General features: G+C 45.2%; 3 protein-coding genes across 3 annotated transcripts; 2 read left to right on the forward strand and 1 right to left on the reverse strand.

Annotated features, from left to right (window-relative positions):
• Positions 1–7,835: 7,835 nt before the first annotated feature.
• Positions 7,836–13,514, reverse strand: LOC131258611 (integrator complex subunit 3 homolog). Its single transcript, XM_058259963.1, has 2 exons — positions 13,421–13,514; positions 7,836–13,333 (listed from the first exon to the last, which is right to left on the reverse strand). Exon 2 carries the CDS (start codon positions 12,507–12,509, stop codon positions 9,012–9,014), a length of 3,498 nt encoding a protein of 1,165 aa, XP_058115946.1. The 5' UTR covers positions 12,510–13,333; positions 13,421–13,514; the 3' UTR covers positions 7,836–9,011.
• A 1,463-nt stretch (positions 13,515–14,977) lies between these two features.
• Positions 14,978–16,680, forward strand: LOC131272627 (vacuolar protein sorting-associated protein 37A). Its single transcript, XM_058274442.1, has 3 exons — positions 14,978–15,179; positions 15,266–15,458; positions 15,516–16,680. Exons 1-3 carry the CDS (start codon positions 15,136–15,138, stop codon positions 16,230–16,232), a joined length of 954 nt encoding a protein of 317 aa, XP_058130425.1. The 5' UTR covers positions 14,978–15,135; the 3' UTR covers positions 16,233–16,680.
• Positions 16,681–24,847: 8,167 nt separating this feature from the next.
• On the forward strand, positions 24,848–25,246 carry LOC131262345 (bursicon). The gene has a single exon (XM_058264332.1). It carries the CDS (start codon positions 24,848–24,850, stop codon positions 25,244–25,246), a length of 399 nt encoding a protein of 132 aa, XP_058120315.1.
• Positions 25,247–25,826: the final 580 nt, after the last annotated feature.

The raw sequence follows: 25,826 nt of genomic DNA on the forward strand, positions 1-25,826 counted from the left end.
ATAGCTACTGGTCAAAAAGCTCCACATAAAAAGAACGGTTTGTTTTAGCTGTGAACGACTTATGATTTCTTATAAGGCGCACATTTCAAACACCGGCTATAATTACTTATGGATTATATATTGAAGTACTTTTAAGTTGGATTAATAAAGCAATGGTTCCAACCAAACGAACTCCACATAATCATATATAGAGAAATAATCCGTGGATATCATGACACCCACGAATAACATACCTGCTGTGCCTGCAACGGTTGTTGGTCCTGCTCTTGTTGCTCCTGGTGTGCTTGCAACAGTCGCTGGGTTTGCTCTTCTATTTGCTGCTGTTGTTGCTGAATCTGCTGCCATAGTAGCGTATGAGCCTTCTGCTGCATGCTGCGTTCTTGGAGTAGTTGTTCAATTTGGTGTTGTTTTTGAGCAACTTGTTGCAGCAGCTCTTGTTTTGTCAGCCGATGAGCCATTTGCTCTTCCAAAAGTTTCTGCTGCAGTATTTCCATTTGTTTCTCCTTTTCAGAAAGTTGTTTCTCCATCATTTTTATTTGTTTCTCCTGCTGTTCTTCTTTAGTGAGGCAGTGAAGCTGCTGCTTTTTAGTAGGCGAAGACCCTTGTGCGGCCGAAGTGGGCACTCGCTTCTGCTGTACATTGGGAATTTGTGAAGACATATCTTCTGAAAAGTAAAAAACATCATCAGAAATCCGCAAAGTGTTAAAACGTAAATTTAACAAGATAAATTTTAAGATGAAGCAACCTCGGGGGTTTAACAGATTTATGAAAAAAATTAAGGAAACATTATGAAGTTTTTAACAACACTAACGTAGGCTTAGAGTTCATTTAACTAAATTATTCATCTCGAGGGGTTTTCATTCCATTTTTCCCTCATACTACCCAAAGAATGAATTTAAAAATATTATGTACCCAAGTAATTTTTATGTTTTATCATGGTTCTAAAGATGCCGAATCACTTAGTATAATTTTAAGAGTAAACATTCTTATTAAAAGCTGTGATAAAACCTTTATAAAATGACCAAATATGGTGGTTGATCTGATACAGAATAAGGAACCTGACATCACCATAAAACTTAAAAAGGTTTTTCACACTTTAGTTGGTGCAAATCGGCCATAAAATGTTAAAAATGAAAAAAAAAACAAACGGAGAACCTTATTTACCAAAGAAAAACTCTTTAGTATACGAATTTAACTAATTCGTTTCTCGGTTTAGTACTTACAAACAACTTCCACGATAAAACATTTGTCTCAGTTACATGCTTTTACGAATTTTGATTCCGACAATCTTCCCGTTTAGGTATCCCGGATTATTCTCGGGCAGAGCTTTGAATGTTCATAGATAGCAAAATCGATTCAACTAATCACAACTTGAGTAACATTAGTAACGTTTCCCTACTCATACTATGATAGAATTGCTCTTTAAATCTATTAATGAAGCTCATAATAAGTTCGTCCCATTAATGCACGCTGATTATTATAACCTAATTCTTCTCAATGACATAAAAGCTAAAATTAAACTCAGAAACATGATAACAAGAAAATGGAAGAAACTTAGCTCCGAAAACCAGGCCAATAACTTCGCTAACAAAGTAAAAAATAGCATTAAAAAATCAAGGAATCTAGCATGGACAACAAACTGGAAGAAAAGGAACACTGACAAAAATAGCTGTAGAATTGTGAAGTTTACGAAAATAATCAAATACAACAACACAACTATCCCTACACTAATTTCAAATGATCGACCTCTCTTCATAGATAGCAAAACGTAGGACGTTTGTTAGAGCTGTAGCGGACGGACCATATGTTCGTTCGTAACCAAAACAGACAGGCGCGAACTTGAAAATTGAGAAAGGAATGAAGGAACTTGCAACGCTAGCAATGTGGAAAAAGGCCAGAGAATGAGGAAAGGATCAAACTTAAACAACGAAAGAAAGTTAGAAAGTAAAACATGAACAATTCCTTAGAAGTTAGAAAGTAAACCACGCATCATGGCACAGTTCTATGTTAAGTTCAACCCGCGAAAACTGTAAACTTTTGTAAACAGGTTTAAACAGGGATTGAACGTAACTCGCGAACGCGATAAAATACGGATTCTGGAACGAGATCTTCTTTCTCGCCCACACTTCTTAATCGATAGGAACAACTTAGGTATATAAGCCGACGAAATTATTGAATAAATCATCATCTCAACCTCGACACTTGTGAGCATGACACTTGTAGCAATCCGAAAATTTAGCGGTCCCAATCCCCTCCTTACCCAAAGGACTTAGGAAATTTTGAGAGCGTCCCCTCCGGCGTAGGCATAGTCGCGGCACTGACCAAACAATCGGAAGATCCGCAAGTTCAATTCCCAACCCGGTTGCGATTTCTCCGTTGTCGGCGTAGTCACGGCACGGACCGATCGGACCGAAACAACCTTCCTATCCCAGTCCGAAGGAGGAAAATTCTAGAGCGTCTCCTCCGGCGTCGGCATAGTCACGTCGCGGACCGAATTCTCGGTTATCTTCAAGTCCAGGTCTTAGCATCACACGTTGTTTTCTCCGGCGTCGGCATAGTCACGGCCCGGACCGAACACGTTGATACTAAAACCGAAGGAATTGAGTAGAGAGTAAAAGGTTTTCGCGTTGAAGACTACCGACGCACACGATCCAGACCACTACAACGGAAAACCAGCTCGTTACACGCGCGTAGCACGTTTTTAGGATGATATTTCGAGCTGCCTAGCGGGATCTTTTTATTATTCATCCTAAATTGCTGTTATAAAGTAAATTACTTTCCGGATGCATGGAGCAAAGCCAAAACAATACCTATTATACACTGTACGATATAGGTTCCCCATTGCGGAGCCCTATTTGAGGAGTGTCCAATCCTCGAAACTGCTGCTTTTTGCAATACACCGTAACGGACTTCATTGAAGCTGATGTTAATGTAATTTATGCTTACCTCCGTGATTTTCCGAGATCCACTGTATATTCGCTCTTCGAATCAACGAAAAATTGCTCGATCGATCACTGGTGATGATAATTAATTATCTTCAAAGAATCTGCTCGTTGGAGATTACTTCTGGTTTGGACATGGAGGGCCCACGGGCCCCCCTTATTTCACAAATTTATAACAAACTCCCTTTTTCGGTAGACCTAGCGCAGTCCGCTCGCTGCGCTCGCTGCGGGCGCGCCGCCGTTTCATACTCATTATTTCACTCCAAATCATTGGTTTATGCTGTCCATCTTGCCCAGTTCAACCGATTAGTTCAAATCATTACAGCTTCTAACGGAAATTCAACAGTTCAAATATTCAAACTGAATTGATGTGCCACCTACTACATTAATTCCACGCGCTAACATCGAAAAAATGATGACGATGCGGCGACTAGGGGGCCTCATTTGGGATTTTACCTTCAATTTAAATGAAATCTAGTATACCACGGTCTGGCAATAGCGCGTTAAGCGTTCTCTTAGTCTCGTTGAACCGACAGAGCCGTTTTTGTAGGGAAACCAGGTCCCAATGGGACCGGCAGGAAATTCATAAGGAATGTTTGAACATGCAAGCACTGCTCACTACCTACCGTCGATGGTCTATGACGAATTAACGACTTAACGGAAAGTAGTGAAAATGAACGGAGCGCTTAATGTGTTAATTCGGAATGTCCAGTTAGTTCACAACATAGATCGAAAGGCGTTAGAGACAACCTTTGACGAGAAAAACGAATCGTTCGATTGCATGAGTCTACCAATGAGATAGCAAAACTTGTGGCCAGACCTAGTTTTAAAGCTCAATCGGCAATTGATCAATTCTTCGTTTCAAAAACATTCGACAATAAGCAACGAAAAGGTGGAGCCACGAGCATTAACCACATAAAAAATGCAATACTGAGATGCAAACAAAGAATCTTGTTTCAACGATGAAATATGGTGAAAGTTCCGACATGGTTTGGAGGTGCATGAGTGCAGCAGGAGCGGTGCAGTTGCACTTCATTGATGGAGTAATGGATCACAAAACCTACGTTCAAATTTTGAAAGACAGTTGTATAAAAAGCGCCGAGAAGTTAGGATTTCAAGTAAGATTCCTATTCCAGCAAGATAACGAGCCTAAGCTCACAGCCGTAAATACCAAGTTGTGGCTTCGTTATAATGTCCCAAAACAACTCCATTCGCTTCCCACAGAGTCCAGATATGAACCTGGTAAAACACCTATGGAAGATTTTAGATGATTTCCTTCGTAAACGGACAATCTCCAAACACGCATGCAAGATGATTGGAACAGAATACAACCCACGGGCGGCACCGCGTGGCAAATTGTTAATAACTATTGATTCTTTCAACCGATTTTCACGATTGACCCCTTAAATGAAAGGTCTTTCAAGTTAGTTGTTAAAAGCTGATCTATTCGAAAATCCTCCTTTTGGAATTTTAGATTCCTGTCGTTTTTATTTAAAGTATGTTTGTGCCTATCGCACTTCAATTGTAGCCATTTTTCGTAGGAGGGCAGTTTTTTAAACAAATACTAGCTGATTAACCCGATTTCATCCGGGTAGAAGGAAATTCCAAACGAAAAAGTGTTTTCATTCAGTATCTTGAGTTTTGCAATCTTAAATTTAGCGTTTTGGGGATAGTGGTATTTTTTAGTATTACCTTTAGTCGACGAAACCATGTTAATATACATTTTGCATTCGCTATCTTATTGTGCTTCCACCTTGGTTCAACCATTTAAAATTAATCAATTGAAGCAAGTATGAGAAATACCCCAGTAAAATCGTCACCCCACGATATGCACTTTTTTTTTTAAATTCGTCGCATCCTTAGCAATGTGGCATTACATTGTTTTACTTAATTTCTATCGTCCAGATGATAGAAAGTTATAGGCAGGAAGGAGGCATTTCACACTTGAAAATTTGCCTTTCTTATGATTATGTTTAGTATAAATTGATTAGACCGATTTTGTGTGAATGAGAATATTTGTTACGTAAGAGAAGATAGAAGAAATCTGGGATGTCTGGGTTCGATTTAGTTCGAGAAAATGAGTTATACTCCAGCCAAGTTTGGCACAGATACACTTAGTAGATTTTTCGTTGCATACTTGTGATAAGAATTAACACTTTTCGTTTTGAGCTATGCTATTGATTTGCTGAAGATGAGGAGGAGGGTAGAGGGAGTTTGGGCTAAGATTGAACATTAATAGTGAGGTCATTCGATTTAGAAACCATAAATACTGCGAAATTGATACCCATATTGCATTTTAACCATTTTTAAGGTAGGGGGTAGTATGGGAGCCCCCCTTTCCCTTTCCCCTAGGAAGATGAAATTTTAAACCATGGTATGTCCCTATGTGAGCAGTATGTGTACTAATTTGTGTGAAAACTCGTTCAATAATTGTTGAACTATAATTGTTTTTCATTAATTTTAGAGGGGAGGTGTTCTGGAGGGGTAGGTATATATATACACAGACAACGGTGACTTTTCTATATCAGATTAATGTTTCTATTATGTAATAACGATGTTCAAAATTCCAAAGACTGGATAATGTATTCCTATCCATAGGATAGGATGGTAGTTATGGAATGGGTACACCAAGGAACCAAAGAACGGTTCATACAAATTATTGGTATAACGTGATGACTGTATTATTTGGTAAAACTTTACTGTGGTACCACATTTTTTTCTGTGTCGTGTGTGGTGCTGTGTGTGTGTTGGGTAGCACAGTAGCACACGACCCAATACTACATACCACCATTATAGGAGCAACCAACTCGGAAGAAATATACGATTTTTTAGTATATTTTTAATGTTAACACTTATAAATTACATCATATTGTTAGTTACTTACAAAGCGCACCACTATTGGTACCGTTACCCTTATTTAATCGTTCCACCCAGCGGGTGTTCACCGCATAACCCATTGAGTCGTCGCGGAAGACACATATGACCACATATTACAGTAAGCAATATAGATTAATTATATACGTTTTCCAAACGTTTTTCATACAAAAAAAAAACGAAAACTTAAACATTCCACACTTACCACAGGTTCCGAGAATGTGACTGTTGGTGCATCTTGGCACAATATCCCGTCTGGTACACTGCTTTCACTATTGTTTCAATTGCATTGCAAAGCATTCACCATTTGAGACATATTTACACCAATTAAACTTCACTTTGCTTTGAAAACGATTTACGTTATCGTAACGTTAACGTTCGTCTGCCAGACCACAATGGTTCGATTGTAAGAATGGCCTTTCAGGCGACAATTTTACGCTGTGATAGATGGTTTTGCGCTGTGCCAACGTGTTAAAGTTGGTAGCTTTGTTGAATGGCCAGGCTGGTGAATCGTCATTGTCGTGAAATTCATTCAGAAATTAAAGATTTCAAATTGAAACAACCAAGCTGCCTTATGAATGGCTGAAATAGCTAATTTGTTAATAACTTTTTAGTGGCTTGACCAATTTTAGCGCCAGACCCCTCAAATGAAAGGTCTTTTAAAGACTGATAACTCTGTGCAACAAAGACTCTTCCGTAGTTCTCAGTTTATGAAATTCTGAGGCGTAGGTGCAGAAACTTTGGTTGGTATTTTCTGCTGAAATAACCAATTTGCTAATAACTTTATAACTGCTGAACCGATTTGTACATGTGACCCCTTAAATGAAAGGTCTGCTCAAGACACACAATTTTGTGTAACGATAGATCGTTCAATATTGTCTAGTTTTTGAGAAAGTTTATTTTTCGAAAAGCTTCGGAAATCTCCGGAACAACGTACTCAATATTTCGAATAGCCATTTAGGCAAAAAGTTGCCAATTTGTTAATAACTTTTGATTCTTTGAACCGATTTTCACGATTGACCCCTCAAATGAAAGGTCTGCTCAAGACACACAACTTTAACGATAGTAAAATTTCCAGGCTACTTAGTTTTTGCAAAATGATTTTGTATGGGAAAATGGCCGAAACAGCCAATTTGCCAATAACTTTTGATTCTGTTGACCGATTTTTACGAAAGACCCCTCAAACGAAAGGTCTTTTGCAGACCAACAACTTTGTCGAAGTAAAAACTTATCCATCGTTTCCAGTTTTGGAGAAATTAATACTGCGACACATTGTAAACATGGCCCGGTCGACCGAAACTCTTCGAAAATATCAAAATGTCATTTTCATATAATCCCAGGAAAACCCAGTTCGAAATTAGCTCGATTTAGCCTTTGGATCAATTCAACCATTGATTGTACAATTGTTAAAGTAACAAATAATACGAAAAATCGGTAAATTTGGTAGGCACGCATGATATGATGGATTGGCACTCGGATTCGAAGATCCGGATCTCAGAATGGATTTGAATCGAAAGATTCGAATCTCTGTAGGGATTCAGTTTCCCCATCACTACTTCCTGACAACGCGCAAATGTGACAGGCGCTGCAAAAACATTTTGCATCAAAACAATAAGATGGAAACACCTTGGTCACAATTTGAAATAGTGGCGGAACCAGCTGAGTAGTTAATAACTTTTTAGAAACTTTACCGATTTGAACAATAGACCCCTCAAATGAAAGGTCGTTTCAAGACACGTATCTTTGTTCGGAACAAATTGTTACCATATTTTTTTGTTATTGAGAATCATACGCCAGATGAAAGTGTTTCGAAAATGTATCAAGTTCGAAACAAATCAAATTCGAATTTACAATCCTAGTTCACCCAAGGTTGCTAAATGACAAGTTGTAGCTAGAGCTTTTCATTCAAAATTAAGCGTTTTTCGTACTTGAAAGCTTAACCAAATCAAAAATTGTAGCAGTTTGTTGACATAAAGGTTAACAAAAACCGATACTACAATACATCAGACAGAATTTTACATCAATGTTCGCTTTATTTAATCTATAAACATTTTTTTTAGAAATACTATTACATATTTGACGCAATTTCTAAGTGTGTATATTCTTTTGTATCTGTGCTTCCCTTATTCTTCCTAAGATCTGCATACTTTTGGATACACGGATTTCCCTTCCCCTATTCATATCCCATTTCATAGCGGCCATCCAATTCCCGGCTCGCTTGGTCTAGGATATGCTTCCACAGCAACTCCAATAAAACAACACAAAAATGTACGATTTTGATTACACGGCGGCTTAAGAGTGAACACGGCTTTCATCCTCGTGCAGGTGAATTAAAATGAGTTCGCGCGCTATTACTATTAGTTGCCGCGTGATGATGGCTTAGGATGAAATCCGGCTCTCATCTACTCGATCACGGTTGCGCCACGCGTTGTGTCCCTGTTGCGTCGGCCGATTTTTTCGCTTGCTACCGACTACTGTCCTTATATTTCAATGTTCTCCTTGCAGCGACGTTCGAGTGGTTTCCTTTTCAAAACAAATTGAAACTAATTGAAACAAATATTCTAAGCCGTTTTCGTCCGTACCCAAACACATCACGTGAAAGCTTTTCCCCTTTCTTAAACACTACTTCCCCCCCTTGCCCCATGGTGGTCCAACGTGACACGGTTACCGATAATTGCCTATAACGATACTTTCTACAGTTTTTATTTTTTTCGTTTACCCCTCGCGCCATCGAAAAACGGCGATTTTCGGCCAAAAAGAAACTAACAAGCAGTTTCGCAAAATTAAAACATATCAAACAGAAATGAAGGGTACGGCGTGGAAAGAACAAAAAAAAACTTCGTTCAACAACAGTCCTCTCTAGGCGTAAGTCAAGCAAACGTTACGCGAATAAACGAATGACCAATGACCGGGATTGCGAGTGTAATGGGAAGCGGAACCCACCCAAGTGGCTCAAATAGCTGCGAAACTCATGTTTAACTTTGCTTAGAACAAAACTATTGATCTCAGTGCTTCCTTCCGGCCGAACACAATCCAGCAACGCAGTTCCCCGCCGCCGCTCCTCTCTGCCGCCATTTGTACGGCCATCCGATGGATACACATGGCATTGGCAATGGCCACAGCAAACTGTACAATACCGAAGGCTCCTGCTCCGGTGGTAGTGGCCGATGCCAGAAAAAAAACCAACGAACGGTGTCAATCGGAATCGCTAAGCGTTTTCCTTCGCTTCGAAGCTTTCTGCTTGGACCAGTCTTCGTCGCTCGAGTCGTCACTGTAGTAGTTGGAGGCGGCCTCGGCCGCTTTTTTACTGTTGTTGGCATGGGCGGCCGCCGCCGCTGCAGCCGCCTTCTCCGCGGCCGTTTCCTTCTTGTTCGACGGCGCTTTCCGGCCGCGACTACTCGTACCCCGCCGGCCCACGGTGGTGGACGTTTCGTCTTCCGCCGCGAGGGCAAACAGATCACTGAACTGCTTCCGCTGGCTCTCGGAACTGTGTGCGAATGCTTGCTGGAGGGCGCGCTGCATGTCGTTCTGCACGAACAGCCCCGTCCCGGTGCCGTTGCCGTGCCGGCAGCTGCGCCGGAAGTGCTCTAGGTGGTTCAGCAGGTGCTCGGATGTGGGGGCCGTGTTTTGCTGGGCGCTTTTCGAGGGCCGTTTGCGCTTGTTCGGCGAATTGGAGGGGTACTTCGAGGTGAGCAGGGCCGCTATCAGTTCCGAGAGCTTCTCCTCGAACTCCTGGCACCAGTAGCGCAGGACCGAGGTCACGAACGGGTCGCCCCGATGCTTCGTCTCCTCGCGACTGAGCAGCAGCCGGACGAGCTCGGTGGTGGGCTTTTCGCTGCGCAGCAACAGGAGGATCGCGGTCAGTGCTTCCGCGTGCGAACCCGACTCCAGCTCCGGGATCATCTCCTGGAACGTCTCCAGCGTGATGTCGTGCGCTTGTACCAGCTGCCAGATGCACACCTGCTCGAACGTTTCATACTCGAGGCTCTTCCGCAGGATGTCCCCGATGCCGTCCTCGTCGAAGATGATCAGTTTGCCCTGCGTGATGCTGTAGATGATGTCGCGAAGATTGGTCGCGTCGATGCAACCCACCAGCAGCCGCAGCACGGTCTCGTTGTTCAGCATTGACTGCTTGAACTCCCGGTACATGTCCGGCAGGATCCAGAGGAACATCTGCGTGTTGTGTTTCTCCAGCAGATTCAGGTCCTTCTCGATGCACTCGTCCACCGAATCGGGCTCATCGAGTGCCTCACAGAGCACGGTGTAGACGGACGCCTTGAAGGCAGTACTACCCGAGCCGGAACTTTCTTTCCGCCGACACTGCAGCTTGCCATGGACCTTGAGGAAGTAAAGCAGCATATAGCCGGCCACATTGATCCGGCTGACGATCGCCACCAGCAGCGCCATGACACGCTTCTTGCACGATTCCTCCTGCTGGTACAAAAGGCGGTAGGCCGCGAACAGCGGATAGTTGATGCTCGCCGTCAGGATCTCGTCCGTCTTCGACTCGGGAAAGTAGCTCCTATCCGGCAGTGTCTGCTTGATCACCGATATCACACTCTCCGTGAGGTAGTTTTCCTGCTCCTGGTTGAGCGCGGACTTCCCGCAACTGCCCAGCGCTTGCAGGACCGGCTCGAACGATTTGGCGCTCTTTTCCCGCAAAAACTCGTCCAAGTGCGCACTCAGTGCGTCCGGCAGGGCCACCTTCGCTATCGCCGGCTTCTCTAGCAGTCGTACCTTCGCCAGCGGCAGATCGTCGTCATCCGAGACGTCCTCGGTCAATTTTGACGTCGTTGCCGTTGGTTTCTGTCCGTCCGTGTCCTCTTCGTCGTCGCTGAATTTCGGCTCGTCGGCCGTGCCACTGTCGCCCTGTTCTGGCTTCACGAAACCTGGCATTCCTGCTGTGGTCGCTCCTTGTCCTCCTCCTCCACCACCACCTCTAGCGACACCTGCACCTTGTGCAAGCAGTCCAAGCCCAAGTCCGGTCCCTGGTGGCATCATGCCCATCATCCCAGGGGGGCCCCCTCTACCCAACCCACCGGGTCCTCCACTGTCGTGCGCTTTCCTGGAGGGATCCATCCGATTTAGCAACGTGACGTCTGTCTGGCCCGGGTGAAGTGTGTGCGGTGGATGACTAAGGTGAGCGGCATGCTCCACCATCCCGTCCATCCCAATTCCTCCGGGAGGATAGTGCATCATCATCATCGGTGCCATCGGTGCCGCATCCATCGGCATCGGGGGAACCTGTAACCCTTGCCCGGGGTACATACTGTTTGGTGGCACGCAAAACTCGCGGAAGTTTTCCCGCAGCATCGCCTTCAGCTCGCGATCGAGCTTCGGTGATTCGAACAGCGGGACCAAGTTGGGGATCACCTTCATGTCGAGAATCTTTCGCAGCGAATTGTAGATCCCGGTCCGTATACGATCTTCCCACTTGGGGTAGAAGTTTTTCATGATGCGACAGAGAAAGTCCAGCAGTGTGCAGCTAACGAGCGGGTGGTTTTTGATCGAGTGGTACATCACCAGAATACCCGGCTCCACGTTCATGATGTTGTCCTTCATCGGGTCAAAGAACAGCCAGTCGTAGAAGAGGGCCAGTTTCGCATTTGCCAACGTTACGCCGTTAGTGCAGGACGTCAGCAACCACCCGATGATGGCCCAACGCGGAATGATGTCCGAGCAGAGCATATCATTCGTCGGATGAATCGCACTGATGATGAACCGTATCAGGTCGCACCGGAGGCTCTGCGATTCCGGTGTGTTGAAGTACTTCTCCTGGAACCAATCCTGGTACCGCTTTTGATTGCCGAACTTGACGTTGCTCGTGAGAAAGTGTATCTTGCGCTCGATCTCCGGCGTCAGTCGACCGCGTAGAAACCGTCGGCTTGTGCGCGTTTGCAGCAGCTGCCACACGCCGGCAAAAGTAGGGCAGAGCGATTTCGGGTTGTACAGCATGTCCTTCCACAGCTGATCGAACTCCGGTATTCGCCCGATGTTCTGCAGCAGCCGCACAAACTCGCGCCCGAGCGGGATGATATCGTTGAAGCGATCCCTTATCAGCCCGATCACAAACTTCACTTCCCGGCTGCGCAGATGTACAAACTGTGGCCCGCAGTGATCCTCGATTAGCCGCACGAACGTGTACGCTACCGTACCGACCAGAAACTGGTCCTTCTCCAGCCATGTCCGATGCTCGATGAATATCTCCAGCAGGCCCTCGATAAGGGCGATGTTCTTCGGGCTGATGTCGCCACCGCTCGCTTGGCGCAAAATGTTCCACGCTAAGTTGTCCACGTTCAACACCTGGTTCTTGATCAGTTCGCGCAGTAACCAGAGCAACTGCTTGCGCCCGATGTCGGTCAGCTTCTGGTACTTTTCGGCCACCAGCATGGCCAGATTGTTGGTGACGAAACCGAGCCCATCGCGCGTCAGCAGCGTCAGATCACGGTACGTTTTGGGGGCCGCGATCGGATCGGTCAGTATGATGTACACCAGGGCGAGCGAAATCTCCTCATGCTGCTTCTCCTTGCTGACCAGCGCCGACAACAGATCGTGGAAGTCTTTATCACTCAGCCCGGCCGTAATCTCCTCGAAGCTGCGGTACGCCCGCATATACTTTTCCTCATTCTCATCCCGAATGTCGATCGTCTGGATGAAGAGCTTACCCTCGAAGGGTTTCACGCCCGCGTCCATCCGTAGCAGTACCGGGTGCCGTGCACGCTTGGCGGTGGCAACAATCACAAATCACTCCGCCACCAACGTACGGCGGACGGAAGTACGGGTTGCAGATGCAGTGGTCCCTTTAATCGCATCCACCTTTGGAAGCAGCAGCAGTACCGCGAGCGTTTGGAAGAGAGGGGGGGGGCGAGATTGAGCGAGCGAGAGAAAGCGAAACCGTGCAGCCCCAAACAGAGCAACAACGACGCGTCCGTGACACGCACGTCACAGTTTACTCGCGCCGCACACGTACACACTAACTCACACCGTCCCGCCAGACACGACCCCTCCGCGGAACGGCAGAGGTCGGTGCGGTGAGGTGAGGGAGGGTGGATGGACAACGGGACGACGACAGGTTGGTCAATCGTTCCCGTTCACGAGAGCTGTGTGCTCTTTTCTTTCTTGCCTGTGTACCTTCGCCGATCCGCTAAGCACCACTTTTGCCTTCTCGTTTGCTTTCTCACTCTCACGCGTATCGCTCACGCTCTGTTACTCGCAGCAAGTTGTCTCACCACTATCTGACTTCGATTCCGTGCAAACGGTCTTTCACCCATTCGCCACAGCACCACCGCCGCTGTCTTCGCTTCCACTATCACACCCCGCACACACCGGACCGAACAACCGACCGCTACTATTTCTTCTTCTCCAACACACACACTCCCTCCTTCTGCTACTGCTGTCAAAAGCAGCGCTTCGCACCGAAGCTGTCAAACGTCCGACCTAGATGTAGAGCGAGAGGGAAAGGATGACGAACGGTACTGGGCAGGAGTAGCAGCAGCAGAGAAATGCAAGTGAAAAACCTAAAACAAAACATACGATTAGGACCGCTGCACTAGGATTGCCGGCGTGCGTGGGCACCAGACTATCAATGGTGTCAACATTATTACCAAACGGGCACCAATGTGGGGCAAAAATTCTTCTTTTATTCGGAACGCGCCTCGAGCGTGCGTCCGCCTCGAGAGCACTCGGAATCGCACAACTCGCTGTTTTGACAATGTCGCGAAGACTGACGAAACTGCCGATCTGCACAATAGTGTTGACAGAATTCGGAAGATCCGCAAATTCGTTCCCTACACGGATTCCACCGATTCGAATCGCAGTTGACGGATTCTAAAAATTTGATTCTAATGAGATTTGCTTGGTACTCGATTTCATTCGTTTCTGACTTGATCTGAAGTTATTTGAATTCGATTTTGAGTCATTCTAGAGACAATGCAATTGATTTCCGTTTACTCAAATTGAGGTTTTCGCGCGATTTCCCTTAGGTTTGAGAAAAAGTCATGAATCTATTTTTAACAAGGAAACATAGTAGAACGTCGATTATCTGAGATGTTCTACCTTCACATTTAGCTCAGGGAGTAACAATGATCCAGACCAGGGCCTGATCTTCATTTTTACCGGATTTTGAATAAAAATATCACTCTCCATTGAGCATGTTTTTCAGCCAGTGTTACTCGGGGTCCACACTACAGCGCGACGTCGCCTGACAGAAGCTGAACTCCATATAAAAAAAACCTTGCGCGATGTCGCGCGAATCGCGCTAGGTTTTTTTAGCATGGAGTTCAGCGCCTGTCAGGCGACGTCGCGTTACGCGACGGTGCAGTCTGGAAAGCGTGTTACATCCAAAAATAACTGTGCCTGATTTTAAATGAATACGAAGAACATTGTGTCCATATGTTAGTTGATGTCTAAGATCAACAGAACTTCTTACAGCGGTGAACCTCAAAACGGAAATGTATGGTACATTTTTATAACGGAAAAAGCGAGTTATCAGTTGTAATTTGATGCCGATTTAGATAAGGATAAACGATTTCCTGACCGACACTGATTGGTTTGCTTTATCTAGCGACTTTTTTATGGATCGGGAATCGGTTTTCGAGTCCCTAGTAGGGATTGCATCAATTCAACAATTGATTGTCTAATTGATACTTTCAGAAATGGTATGAAAAAATGGCAAGTTAGGTAAGCACGCGTGATATGACGAATTGGGATTCGGATTCGAAGAACTGGATCTCAGAATGGATTCGAATCCCTCCAGGGATTTAATTTTCCCACCACTACTACACAGCACCTGAGGAGCTAGAATTTTGACAGCTTCACTGTGAAGTGCCGTGAGCAGCACACGTTTACAGTACCGAGTTTCCGACTCCACCTCTGTTGGTGAATTGAATATCAGTAGAGTTTGTTTCAGTTCACTCCCACTGAAGCTTAGAAAACCTAAAAAAAACCAAACCGCACTTGCACATAAAAGGTTCACTATAAATTTTAACGAAAAGCAACCACTGAAGCAAAAAAAAAAATTATAAAACTAAATCCCAACTCACCAACATTTCGAATGTTTCGAAGATAGTCTTTCGAAATATCACATTCTGACGTTTCGAGTACAAACAAGAGGAAGAAGTAGAACATGACCTCACAAACGTAACCAAAACAAACCAACTTCTCGCACGATAGCTACTGTAGGATTGTTTTACAACTTGCAAATCGAATTATCTATCGTCGATGGTATTATCATTGTAGGCCAAACTGGTTCTTCGGGGGTGCATCGTCGTCATCAACGTTAACAAGGATCACGGACGATCGAGTGTCGCCGCTGGGAACGATGCGTAAACGGCAAATTGATACGTTGAAAATTTTTAATCACAAGTAAGTATTTCTTAGCATGAGCAAGTCTGGCAAAATGCTATGTGTTTTGTAACCGGACGATTCTATAATTTGTTTTCATGCTACAGCGTGCAGGAAGTTGTAGAGAATGAGGAATATTTGGTAAACTTTGACTGTGGAGGCCGAGAAATCGCCATCAACATACTCCTTGGGAATGGGTTCCCAAACGAGAAGCCAAAGCTAATTGTCAGTCCAATTTTAAAGCACCCATGGGTTAATGCAACTACCGGTGAAATTGAAAATGCTCCTGGAATACTTAACGTAAGTTTGTACCTTGCGGGAAAAGAAAGAAAAATCATTAACCACATACTTTTACAGTACACCATCCATTCCGACCTGGGTCGCGTAGTGCAGGCAGTGGGAAGAGAGTTTGAAAAACATCCACCGATGTTCGTTAATGAAACATCATCAACACCGCAACATCATTCCCACCAACAATCATCTTCAATGCAGCAACAATGCCGAAACGGAAACATTCATGACTTCAATGCCGAGAGCCGCTCCGCCGTCCCGGCCCAGGCTACCCATGAGCAGGACCCGTTCGGTTTGCAAAATCTCACCACCGAAGAGCTGAACCAGCTCAATGCGGACGAAGACTATCTGGAAGATTTCGTCGAGAAACTTCCCTTCGTGCAGCATCAGAACGATGAGATGGACCAACTGATGGGGCGCATTGAATCGCTCGTTTTGGACAATCTGGCCCGCAAGGAGACGGTCGAGGAGCAGAAGCTAAAATTGGAATCGTTAGCGCTCGAGTTCAAGGAACTGGGCCAGCACTGGGATTCCATGAGTCAGCAGTATCAGCGAAAGGCGGAAGATTTCTCGCCCCAGCACATCAAGGAACTGCTGCAGATTGCCGTGTCAACGGCGGACGCAAAGAGCGATGACGAGGCGCAACGATTTCTGGCTGGCAATAGTGACGTTAGTACCTTTTTGCAAAACTTCATCGAAACACGCAAACTCTACACGCTGCGTAAGGCCAAAGAGGAACGGCTCGTAGAGCAGCTGACGGCACTGGAACGTGCCGCCTTTTGAAGCTGCTCGATGATGAATGCCGAAATGAGAAATGAAAAGTTGTGATAAACATGGATAATGCTGTATTCCTTATATTAGCCACGTACTATTGTAATAAAAAAATCCTGTCATCAGTAAATGAAAGAAGTGCTGTTGGACGTACTACAACCCGTGCTTTCCTTCCTACAACTCTTCTACAGCGCAGACTCGTTCCGCACAGCAGCGTTCGTTTTTCCTTCCCATACAAAGGAAGCTCAACTCGTGGTACAAACTTTAGCCACATGGCATTCCGCCGTACCAGCGCCACGGGGAGCGTACGCAACAGTGTTGTTGAACACGGTTATCCGCAGCGGATTACATCCGAGGACGAACACCAATGCGTTAGGCATGTTCGGTAATGTTAACAAACTTGTTCCCTGGTGAGAGCTACTCACGGTCAGTGGCACAATTGCGCCACTAAGCCAACCTTGCCCCCTCTGATGGAGTGTCATCATATCGCTGATCCAGTATGGAAGCAGATATTGCATTATTTAAGAAATATTATATGCCGTTTAATATGTATACATAAAAAAATGAATTTATTTATATAGCATGATTCAAGAAGAACTGCTAAAAATTTATAAACATAAGGAATCTTTCAAAAGGAAACAATGGAATAAAAAAAAAGTTTCAATTATATTTTTAGGGGATTTAATAAATTATCTTATATTTCACCTCGTTTTCAATCGTTCAAGATTTCTTTGCTTCGAATATTCCGCAAGATTCCAAAACCTTCTATCACCTCCCAGCCAGTAACGTCTCACTTTCAAGTGCTATTTCCAACGGCATTTTTACATCCTTCCACAACAATCTGTGGCTGCAGCCATGAGCCATGTCCCTAAGAACTTTCCGGCACCCCCAAGTGACCGCTAAGGCACGTACGTTACAGCTCAGCATGTGAACGAACCACCCACCGAGCCACAGGACTGTTGCCACCGGATACGATTTCCAGCTGAGCACGACTTGCAACGACGGTTTTCCCTCGGTTGAAGCTTTGATGCGAGAGAAAGCATGCTAGTGTGTGGGTGTGTGAGAATAAAGGATAGAAAACAAAGAGAAAAAGCGCGCAAGAGAGTGTGCGAGCATAAAAGAATCCTCGCAGCGCGTGGAAAGCTCACTGTGTCTGCCCCATGGGACTACTACTACGGGCGTTCGGGATAAAATCAACAGCCCCGTCTCGAAACGCGCTCATTCTCGGTGTAAAGTTCGTGTCGAGCAGTGGCAAAGTCGGGAGGTACCCCCATCCGGAAGCGAAACGGAATACTACTTGTGAGAAGGTTATCGCAAAGTGCAAGATTCCACCTGATGTCCTGTGCTAACATTTATGCAATAGCTTTCTAGTAAAAATGCACCAGCATTGTTGTTTCAGGACGTCACGAAACTCGTCGATAAAAAAAGACCCGAACCTACGCGAGTGTGTTGTTTAGTAGTGGCAGCAAATCTCAGTGTCAAGTGTGTTGACTTTGTTGGCCCTGGTGGAAAACGGAAGCTGAGCGATAGAAGAAAAAAAACAAGGAAAACGCGTCAAAAAAGACGATGGACTCATAATAAACTTGCCACAAAGCGAAGTGAGCATATGACCATCCTTGACGTTGTACAACAATGTGCTTAGTCCTGAGCAGACCTAACCTATACCACGTCAACAGGATACTCGTTGGGTCCCCCTTTGAAAAGAGTTAAAAAAGCAACGAAGAATATAAAAGACTAAACACAACAAGTATCCTACAGTACCAAAGCACAAAACAGGGTGGTGTTTCACGGCTTAGGTGGCACAGATTGTGCGGTGTTTCCGGTAGTGAAATCATTTGCACGCCACGTTCCCTAGTAGGCTTGGTAAATTGGTAAATAGAAAAACAGTGTTGAAACGATGGACACCAAAAAAGATACGACTGTTGTGAAGAATAACCATAAAAATGGTGAACCAAAAGCGATAACAGTGTGCCGTGCAACATAAAATAACCGTCTGTCTCTTCTTTCGCTTCACATAAAACAACTTAAATGCAACTTAGCCCAGCATCGCAGTGATGGAAAACATTCTTTCATGCTCATTTCCCGCGCAAAAACGACCGAAAAATCGTTTTTCGTTCCGTCGTTCCGTGGCGGAGCGCGAATCGTGGTAGTTTTATCTTGTTTTGCGTAAATGGGTGCATCCTTTTTTGCCCTCCCCCAGCGGCAGCGGGTCCCTCAAAATACAAACACAACAAGCGCACACCGCCGTTTTGGCAAGCTCAATTAGTCCCTCCTACCCCGAAGCCATTTCCCTATTCGGTGTTTTTGCCTTCGTTTTGGGACTATTCTTTCCTTTTTATCACCTCTTACACTTTCTCAAACACGCACGCATTGCTCTTCCGCCACAAATTTCAACGACAAAATAAAATCTTTTCCCACCCATCCGCCCACTTGGCTGCGGGGCGCTTTTCGGGACGAAACACTGTGGCAAACCTTTTTTCCACCGGATAAGCGGTTGTGAAGCGAAAAATACCATAACGGTCCCACCAAACCCGAACACGACGCCCTTGTTCCACCCACCCCCCCATGACTGTCGCCGTCCTTTTCGGGGGATTTTCTGAAGCGTAATCCCATCAACCACCCAGGGCATTCCAGCGGAATTTCTCCGGAACAGAAGGTTCCGACGGTGCTCTTTGTGTTCGCGCGAAAGGGCTCGGTTTGCCCGGACCAGATTGGGTTTCCCTCCCATTCCGCCGGTCTTCCGCCACCACCGTTGGAACCGCCCAACACTCGAGTTCGGGTTTCCCGTTTAAATTGTGATCATCCATCTCTAGCGCAAGGCAGCGTCATTGGTATTTTCAACAGCCTTGCCACTAGGTAGGATGCACAACCAATTTTCCCACCCACCCCCACCCAGCCGTTCGGGGCACTTGCAGAACAATTTGCTCATGTTGTCGCTTTCGAGTTGATTTGACTGAATTTCCTGTTCGTGGCAGCCTTTCGTGCTTCGGCACCAACGTTCACCCCGTTCGTGGAGCCAGGTGAAGTGTTTGCAAGAACACTTCCTTCCACACTTATACCCCCTTCGATGGAAGCTTTTGAAGGCGTTATTTCGATGCAGTCTAACTTTTCCCCGAACAACATCACGACGATGCTGGGTTAAAATCTTCATCATCGTTTAGAGAATTTATCAGAACGTCTGTAAGTTGAAACTCTTTAAAATGCACACAACGAAAACAAGGACCCGGGTAAGTGCGCACAGTTGTTTCCCCCCCTTTTTTCCAACATCTTCTTGCACTCAACCTGCGGTCGTAAAGATAAAGACCTCTATTTGGAAACGGGACATTAGCACTCGTTCGCCCTTTCGGTGCTGATTGTTATCTGTTGCGCGGTACCTTTCGAGTCCGTCCACAATTCTCGTGCCCTTTCTTGTTTCCGCGCTCCTGAAGATAACCGGGATTTTTTTCACGAAAAATAATAATAAAATAAGTTCAGCACATTCTGTTGCAGCTATTTGGTTAATTTTACGATAGCGAAACAACCTGAGAAACGCGTTTCGATTCACTTTAGAACCTTTGGAGATTTTGGTACGCTTTTTCCCCATTTCGACTTGCTTCCCATGGGGTGATCTTTTGTGCTCCATGATACTTTCATGTTAAATAGAAAAATCCGTTGCCTTAAGCAGGAGGAAGCCAAGCAAAATTCTGTTGAAGTTGAAGTAACTGGCGTTAGTGCCCCCCCCTGCTGTGGGAATCCAATTTAAACGACTCATGAAAAGAGAGTGGTTTTTTGTGATTGATGCTGACCGCTTTTTCCATCACTCGTTTCCCCCAAATGCCCTACGGTTGATGAAAGGATAGGATAAAACCCTTTCCCTTTTTGTGGGCGATAAGTTACTTCTTGAAATTGTCCGTTGCAATTACTCTCGCCGGTATGGATGACAAACGATTGCAAAGGAAAACGAGTTCGTCTGGGGAGTTTGTTTTTCTAATTTCTTCTTTTTTAGAGAAAAAAATCGAAAGAGTAACAATGGTCTTTTCAAGACTCAACACTTTTTTCACAGAAAAAGCTATAAAACTGGATGTCACAGAATCATAACATATTGAATTTGCCGAAATGTTTCCATCTTTTCACAACACCGACAATCAAATATTCTACGTTGTGTAGATATTACGTTGAAAAAAAAATCATTTTAAAAGTATAAAAAAAGTTTCGTAAAACCTTTTAACGCATATTTCTATACGGATTCAATAATTTAGATAAGTTAAATAGAATAACTAAATTTCGATTTAAGAAAACTCAAATTAAAGTGACACATATTAGGCAAGCAACAATTTCTTTCTTTTCGTAACGGTTCATCATTGCACAAATGGTACAAACTACTCCTGTAGCAAAAGAAACACACTCCAATGACCCCATTCCGTGTGACCGCACACGAAAGAGAAAGTCGTAGAAAAATCTGTCCGTTCCGTTACTTGCGCTCCGTTTATAGCATTCATAAATCGGAGGTTAGTTCCTTAACCCCCCTCCGACGAGTATGAGCTGTGTGTCCACATACCAGCTTCCAGACATGCTGCAACGTTCAGTTTTCATTTTTGCCATTCTTCTCCGTCGCTTCTGTTCACTCCATAAAACTCAATCACAGTTTACGCAGCCCATTGGACTTCCATCCATTATCGTGCTTTATTGGGGCTGCAATATTGCTGGTCTCGGCGGTCTAGAAGGAAAATGAACTCGCTAGAAAAAAAAAGTAGTAGAGGAAAATGTTCCCAGAAAACCATCATCATGTCGTCCCGCAGCCGTTACGATTTTCAGACCGAACAAAGCTGAACTTCATCATCCACCCTTGTCTGGCCGGTTACGCATAAATAGAAACCAGCGGCCAACCAGTTACCGCGTCCGAAATTCGAGCGACACGAACGAAAAGCCAAAAATCAAACACCTCCCCAACATGGCGTGTGCGTCGTTGCGCATCATGCTCTGCTCCCCCCCTTTTTTTTGCGACCCCCGGTATGAGGCCCACGTTGATTCCCCGTTTGTTTCCCCATCGGATTCCCCATTCTTCCGTCCTCAGCAAAGCCCTCGACATGTTAAGCCCCTTCCTGACCGTGATGATGGTAATGCCACTAAAGATTCATAATCAAACAACTTCCATTCACTCGAATTCAATGCGAACGCGCACCAGGAAGAGAGGGGTTGTGGACACTCGGGTCGGGGAAGGCGAACCGTGCACGGGATCGGTGTGAATTTTGATGTCAGCAGGAACAAAGTTTGATTACTTCCGCCATCGATCGGTGCGCACCAGTCGTCCAACCCGGGACCAACGGGGCAAAATCCCCCCCCGAAGAGCCACCTACTCGAGCACCAATCAACAGATCCTTCGGCGAACAAGGGATAAATGTCCAAATATGTCAACACGGTGCCGACGCGTCGATGAACCCCAAACCGGTGGACGGTGTGACTCGTTACAGGGAAGACAGGATATAAGCCCGCGCGGGTAGGTGGAGAGGGGGGCACATACGTGCAGCTCGAGCATGTTTGACAACACGTATCACGGTGAAGTCCTGCTTCCGTCGTTCCGGTCGGGTTCTTTGTCATACGGATTGACATATCGATCGCTGCGCAAGCAATAACTGGAATCGATGAAACGTCCCCAAACAGGGCACCACGCCGAACGTCTAGACGCACGTCCAAACGGGCACGTTTTGCACGCCGTGGCCAGAACACCCCAGAGCGAAACCGACGGACGAATTGGTGACAGTTTTATTAGCTTTATCAAGCCAGAGCATGGGGAAGGCAGAAGTATTCTTTCGCAAAACTGTGGTCGATTGAACGACGGTCCGACGAAACGGTTGACGTTCGAATGACTTTTCATACTAAGCAGGATTGGCATTTGATTTGCTTTCACTCTTGGGATGATGTCAAACACAAAGATCTTAAGTGGCGAAAAAACTATAATAAGGGATAAACAAATGTCTATGAGGAATCAGAAAATAAGAAAAAGTTGAAACTCGATCTAGAACGACCAAATACTTTATAGCCAAACATGTTCCAAGAAAGATGGAAAGATTATGATAAGTATAACCGAAACTTCGTTTCCTAAGGGAGTAATAAGCCGTACATCAAACGTATTCCTGCCTTCTTGGATGACGGCTTTATTCATGAAGCCCAATACACCTTCATGCACTTAACCCAATCGTTTCAATCACTGTCGTTCAAGTCCACCACTCAACCAATAACAAGTTTTCGAAAGCGGGAAAATGTGTTCCATTGAAAGGGAGGACAACGAAACAAAACAACACACTCGCACAAACACAATCTGGCACATTCCGCCCTCGAAAGGTTCACGAGGAAAGCAATTTTCCATTTTCCACGCTTGGGAGCCAACGACCGGATGCGCACGGATGCGGCGGATTCGTACGCCAGCTACCGTAAAAGCTACCGACGAAACGGTGAAAAGTCCCATGCTGCTCGGGTAAGAAAGTAGCATTACGTTTTTATCATATTAACCCACTTGGCAGGGGGAAGGGGGAGGGGGAGGAGAGCCGTGTACCGGGGCCGGGGGGAACTGTATCAACATTAAACTTTGCTTGTAAGAAACCGCCGGCACGGAAAAAAACGGACCAACGTAAGCAAATGGCAAACGGTGGTACACGACAGTGGCAGGCAAATTAAGAGTAAAACTTTCTTCCGACCTCAGATTTATGTTATTATGATTTACAACACAAAAGAGAAACAACGAATAGGGCTCGTCGGTGAACAATTGCAGATTTCGTCCATAATTCGTTCGTGGCTTAAAACAGATTTTGATTTCTTATTATATGCAAAAGCAAATGCTTCAGATCCTACAACTGAATTCGAAAGGCATGCTAATAAGACTAATTGAATCACAAATTTCCACGTAAAGGTTTATCTACATCGAAAAAACACGAACGCATCGAATCGTTGCAGCATCCACAGATTAAGCGAGGATGACTTTCGGGCCATGAACAACTGGGCGCCTCCATCGGGCAATCATTTTAAATTATATGGATTACGAAAGTTTTCCATCGCACTATTAATTGAATCCTTGGAAGCGTGAACGTTATTTTTCTACCATTTTCTAAATTTAAGGATTTTAAAAACGTTCGTGGGGAAAATTCAGCATTCCCGTACGAAGAGATAATTCGCAAATTATGGTGAAACAATAATGAGATAAATAATATAACTTTCAATCAAAACTAAGATTTTAAACTATTTTAACATTACTACAATCCCATGAGATAATGTGAATATTTAATATTTTTCCTTGGCAAACAAATAAAGAACAAATCGTGGACGTTAGACAACTGTCAAGGGATGCAACCGTGAATACTAAAATTGATTTAGCAATTTCCTTTAAATATTGACGATCGTTTAACCGATCCGATCTCGGAACAAATTCGATTCAGCATAAAGCCCAACGTAGAGAAAGTATACTGCAAGCAGATTGTGAATTTATCTCTTCCCATTGATACGTTTCACTATCGTTTTTACCATGTCTGTCTCTAGATCGACTTCATTGTGAAATAGTGCGCATTGTGCATCCATTTGAAGTAGAATCGTCTTCGTCCAAGCTCCCTACTATAAAACTAGGTCAATCGCATTCCCAAGTGAAGCAGACAATAGTGGAAAAGGCACAACGTTTTTGCCCATCAAGCTCCCCGGGGGCAAGAGAGGCATGAGAAGAAGGATGACGAACGCCTCCAAGGAAGAGTAATAAATCGTTTGATTGAATTTTCCATTCTAAATCAAACCAGGCAGAGACCCGTACTACGTGCGTGCGAGAAGATCCTGCGCACTACACTATCGTACTCCAACAAGAACTTTCCTTTCCGGCAACAGGAGCACAATCGATTCGTTTCAGCCCTTTTTTTCTGCAGTACGAATTAAATTGTGTTCGATGTAATCCGATTAGATGTGCCGTGATAAATGCGATTGACTGGTCAAATTGGCAACACAACTAGATGCTCACTAAATATTTGTCAACCGTTAATTTGTGCACTGATTTAACGACTTGCAATTAAGTCCACCAAACGGCGCTCGACAAACAACGGTACACGGTTTGGATTCATTAATTCATTAAGCTATGTGTTTTTTCTATTTCAGTGCATCATTGCAAAATTGGGCCCCACATCGTCCTGCCACCACCGATTAGAAACAAGCCTTGTAAATCTATACCGCCGCGGTACATCGGAACCACATAACCACGAACTGACAAACCAACGGAAAATCCAACCACAGCAAACCAATTTCCACTCGAAGCATATGATGTGTCAGAACAGAAACAAAGAGCTATATGTTCGAAAAGAGTCCACTTGCATTGGGGATGGGCGCTCGATAACATTTATCCACTATTATTTTTCCCACCCTTGAATAATGTCGATGAAAAGGAAACGGGTTTGTGAAATGGGAATGCAATTGGGGTTGGGGGGTCTCATATGATATGATCATCAGCGGAACTGACAGCCGCGATAATCGTTCCGTTGGCGATGACACAGTAATGTTGAATGAAATTATTTTATACCCTTTTTCTGCCTCTTTTTCTCTCTTCTCCACCATTTCCGTTTGGCTGTTTTCTTTCCTCTCCCTACAAATTGACCACTTGGTTATGGTGAAACAAATGTGACATGACCGCACCGAAACCCTCTCATCTCCATCATCACCTCATCCTTACCGCGCCGCGGCCCCGGGTCCGGTCAGAGGACGGCGGGTCCCGCTACTCCGCAGACGACTGCCAGGTAACGCCGGTCATCCACGTACTGCAGTATCCGGGCTGCGTACCGAAGCCCATCCCGTCGTTCGCCTGCATCGGCCGGTGCGCCAGCTACATCCAGGTGTCGGGCAGCAAGATCTGGCAGATGGAGCGCTCCTGCATGTGCTGCCAGGAGTCGGGCGAGCGGGAAGCGTCCGTGTCGCTCTTCTGCCCGAAGGCGAAAAATGGGGAGAAAAAGTTCCGCAAAGTATGCCGTCACAACCTGCCTCCTCCTTCCTCCGTCGCCCTCGTGGTTCCCTTGAGAGTGACTTGATTTTCCTCATCCCCATGCTTTGCTCGTTGGTGTGTTTGGTGTTTCCGCACGGTGGCCGAAGGGTTCGGCCCTGCTTTCGTGCACACGGCCGTGTGGCACTAACGCATGAATACGATTTTCGTCCGTCCAATGTGCCGTTTTATTTGTGTGTGCGTGGTTGTGTTCGTTCGCTGTGTGGTCTGTGAATTTTCCGTTCGTTGAGTTAATCCTTGCAGCTTTATGGTGATAAGATAAAACTTTGTGGCAAATACCATTACTCCCCCCCCTCCCCCCCCCCCTTTCCCCCCCTTTGGTCGACTCCAGCGACCCTTTCCTTCTTTTCCCCGAACTGACTTCCGTGTGTCAAACATTCGCCAAGCCGCTGGAAAATTCCCACATCGCCCAATCCCAACATTCCCAGCCGTCGTTGCTTCGTTGGGTGGCCTTCTGGGAACTTGTTTAATCCCCAATTAGGAACCGGAAGGCTGCCGGAAGCGGATGTTTTCCCGATGCCCGAAAAATTTTCCCACTGCACCATATGACCAAGCGAGTAAACTACGTCTAACTAACCTAGCGCACTTTAACTCTCTCTCTCTCTCTC

This window comes from Anopheles coustani, chromosome 3, assembly GCF_943734705.1.
Source record: "Anopheles coustani chromosome 3, idAnoCousDA_361_x.2, whole genome shotgun sequence".
Lineage (NCBI taxonomy): Eukaryota > Metazoa > Arthropoda > Insecta > Diptera > Culicidae > Anopheles > Anopheles coustani.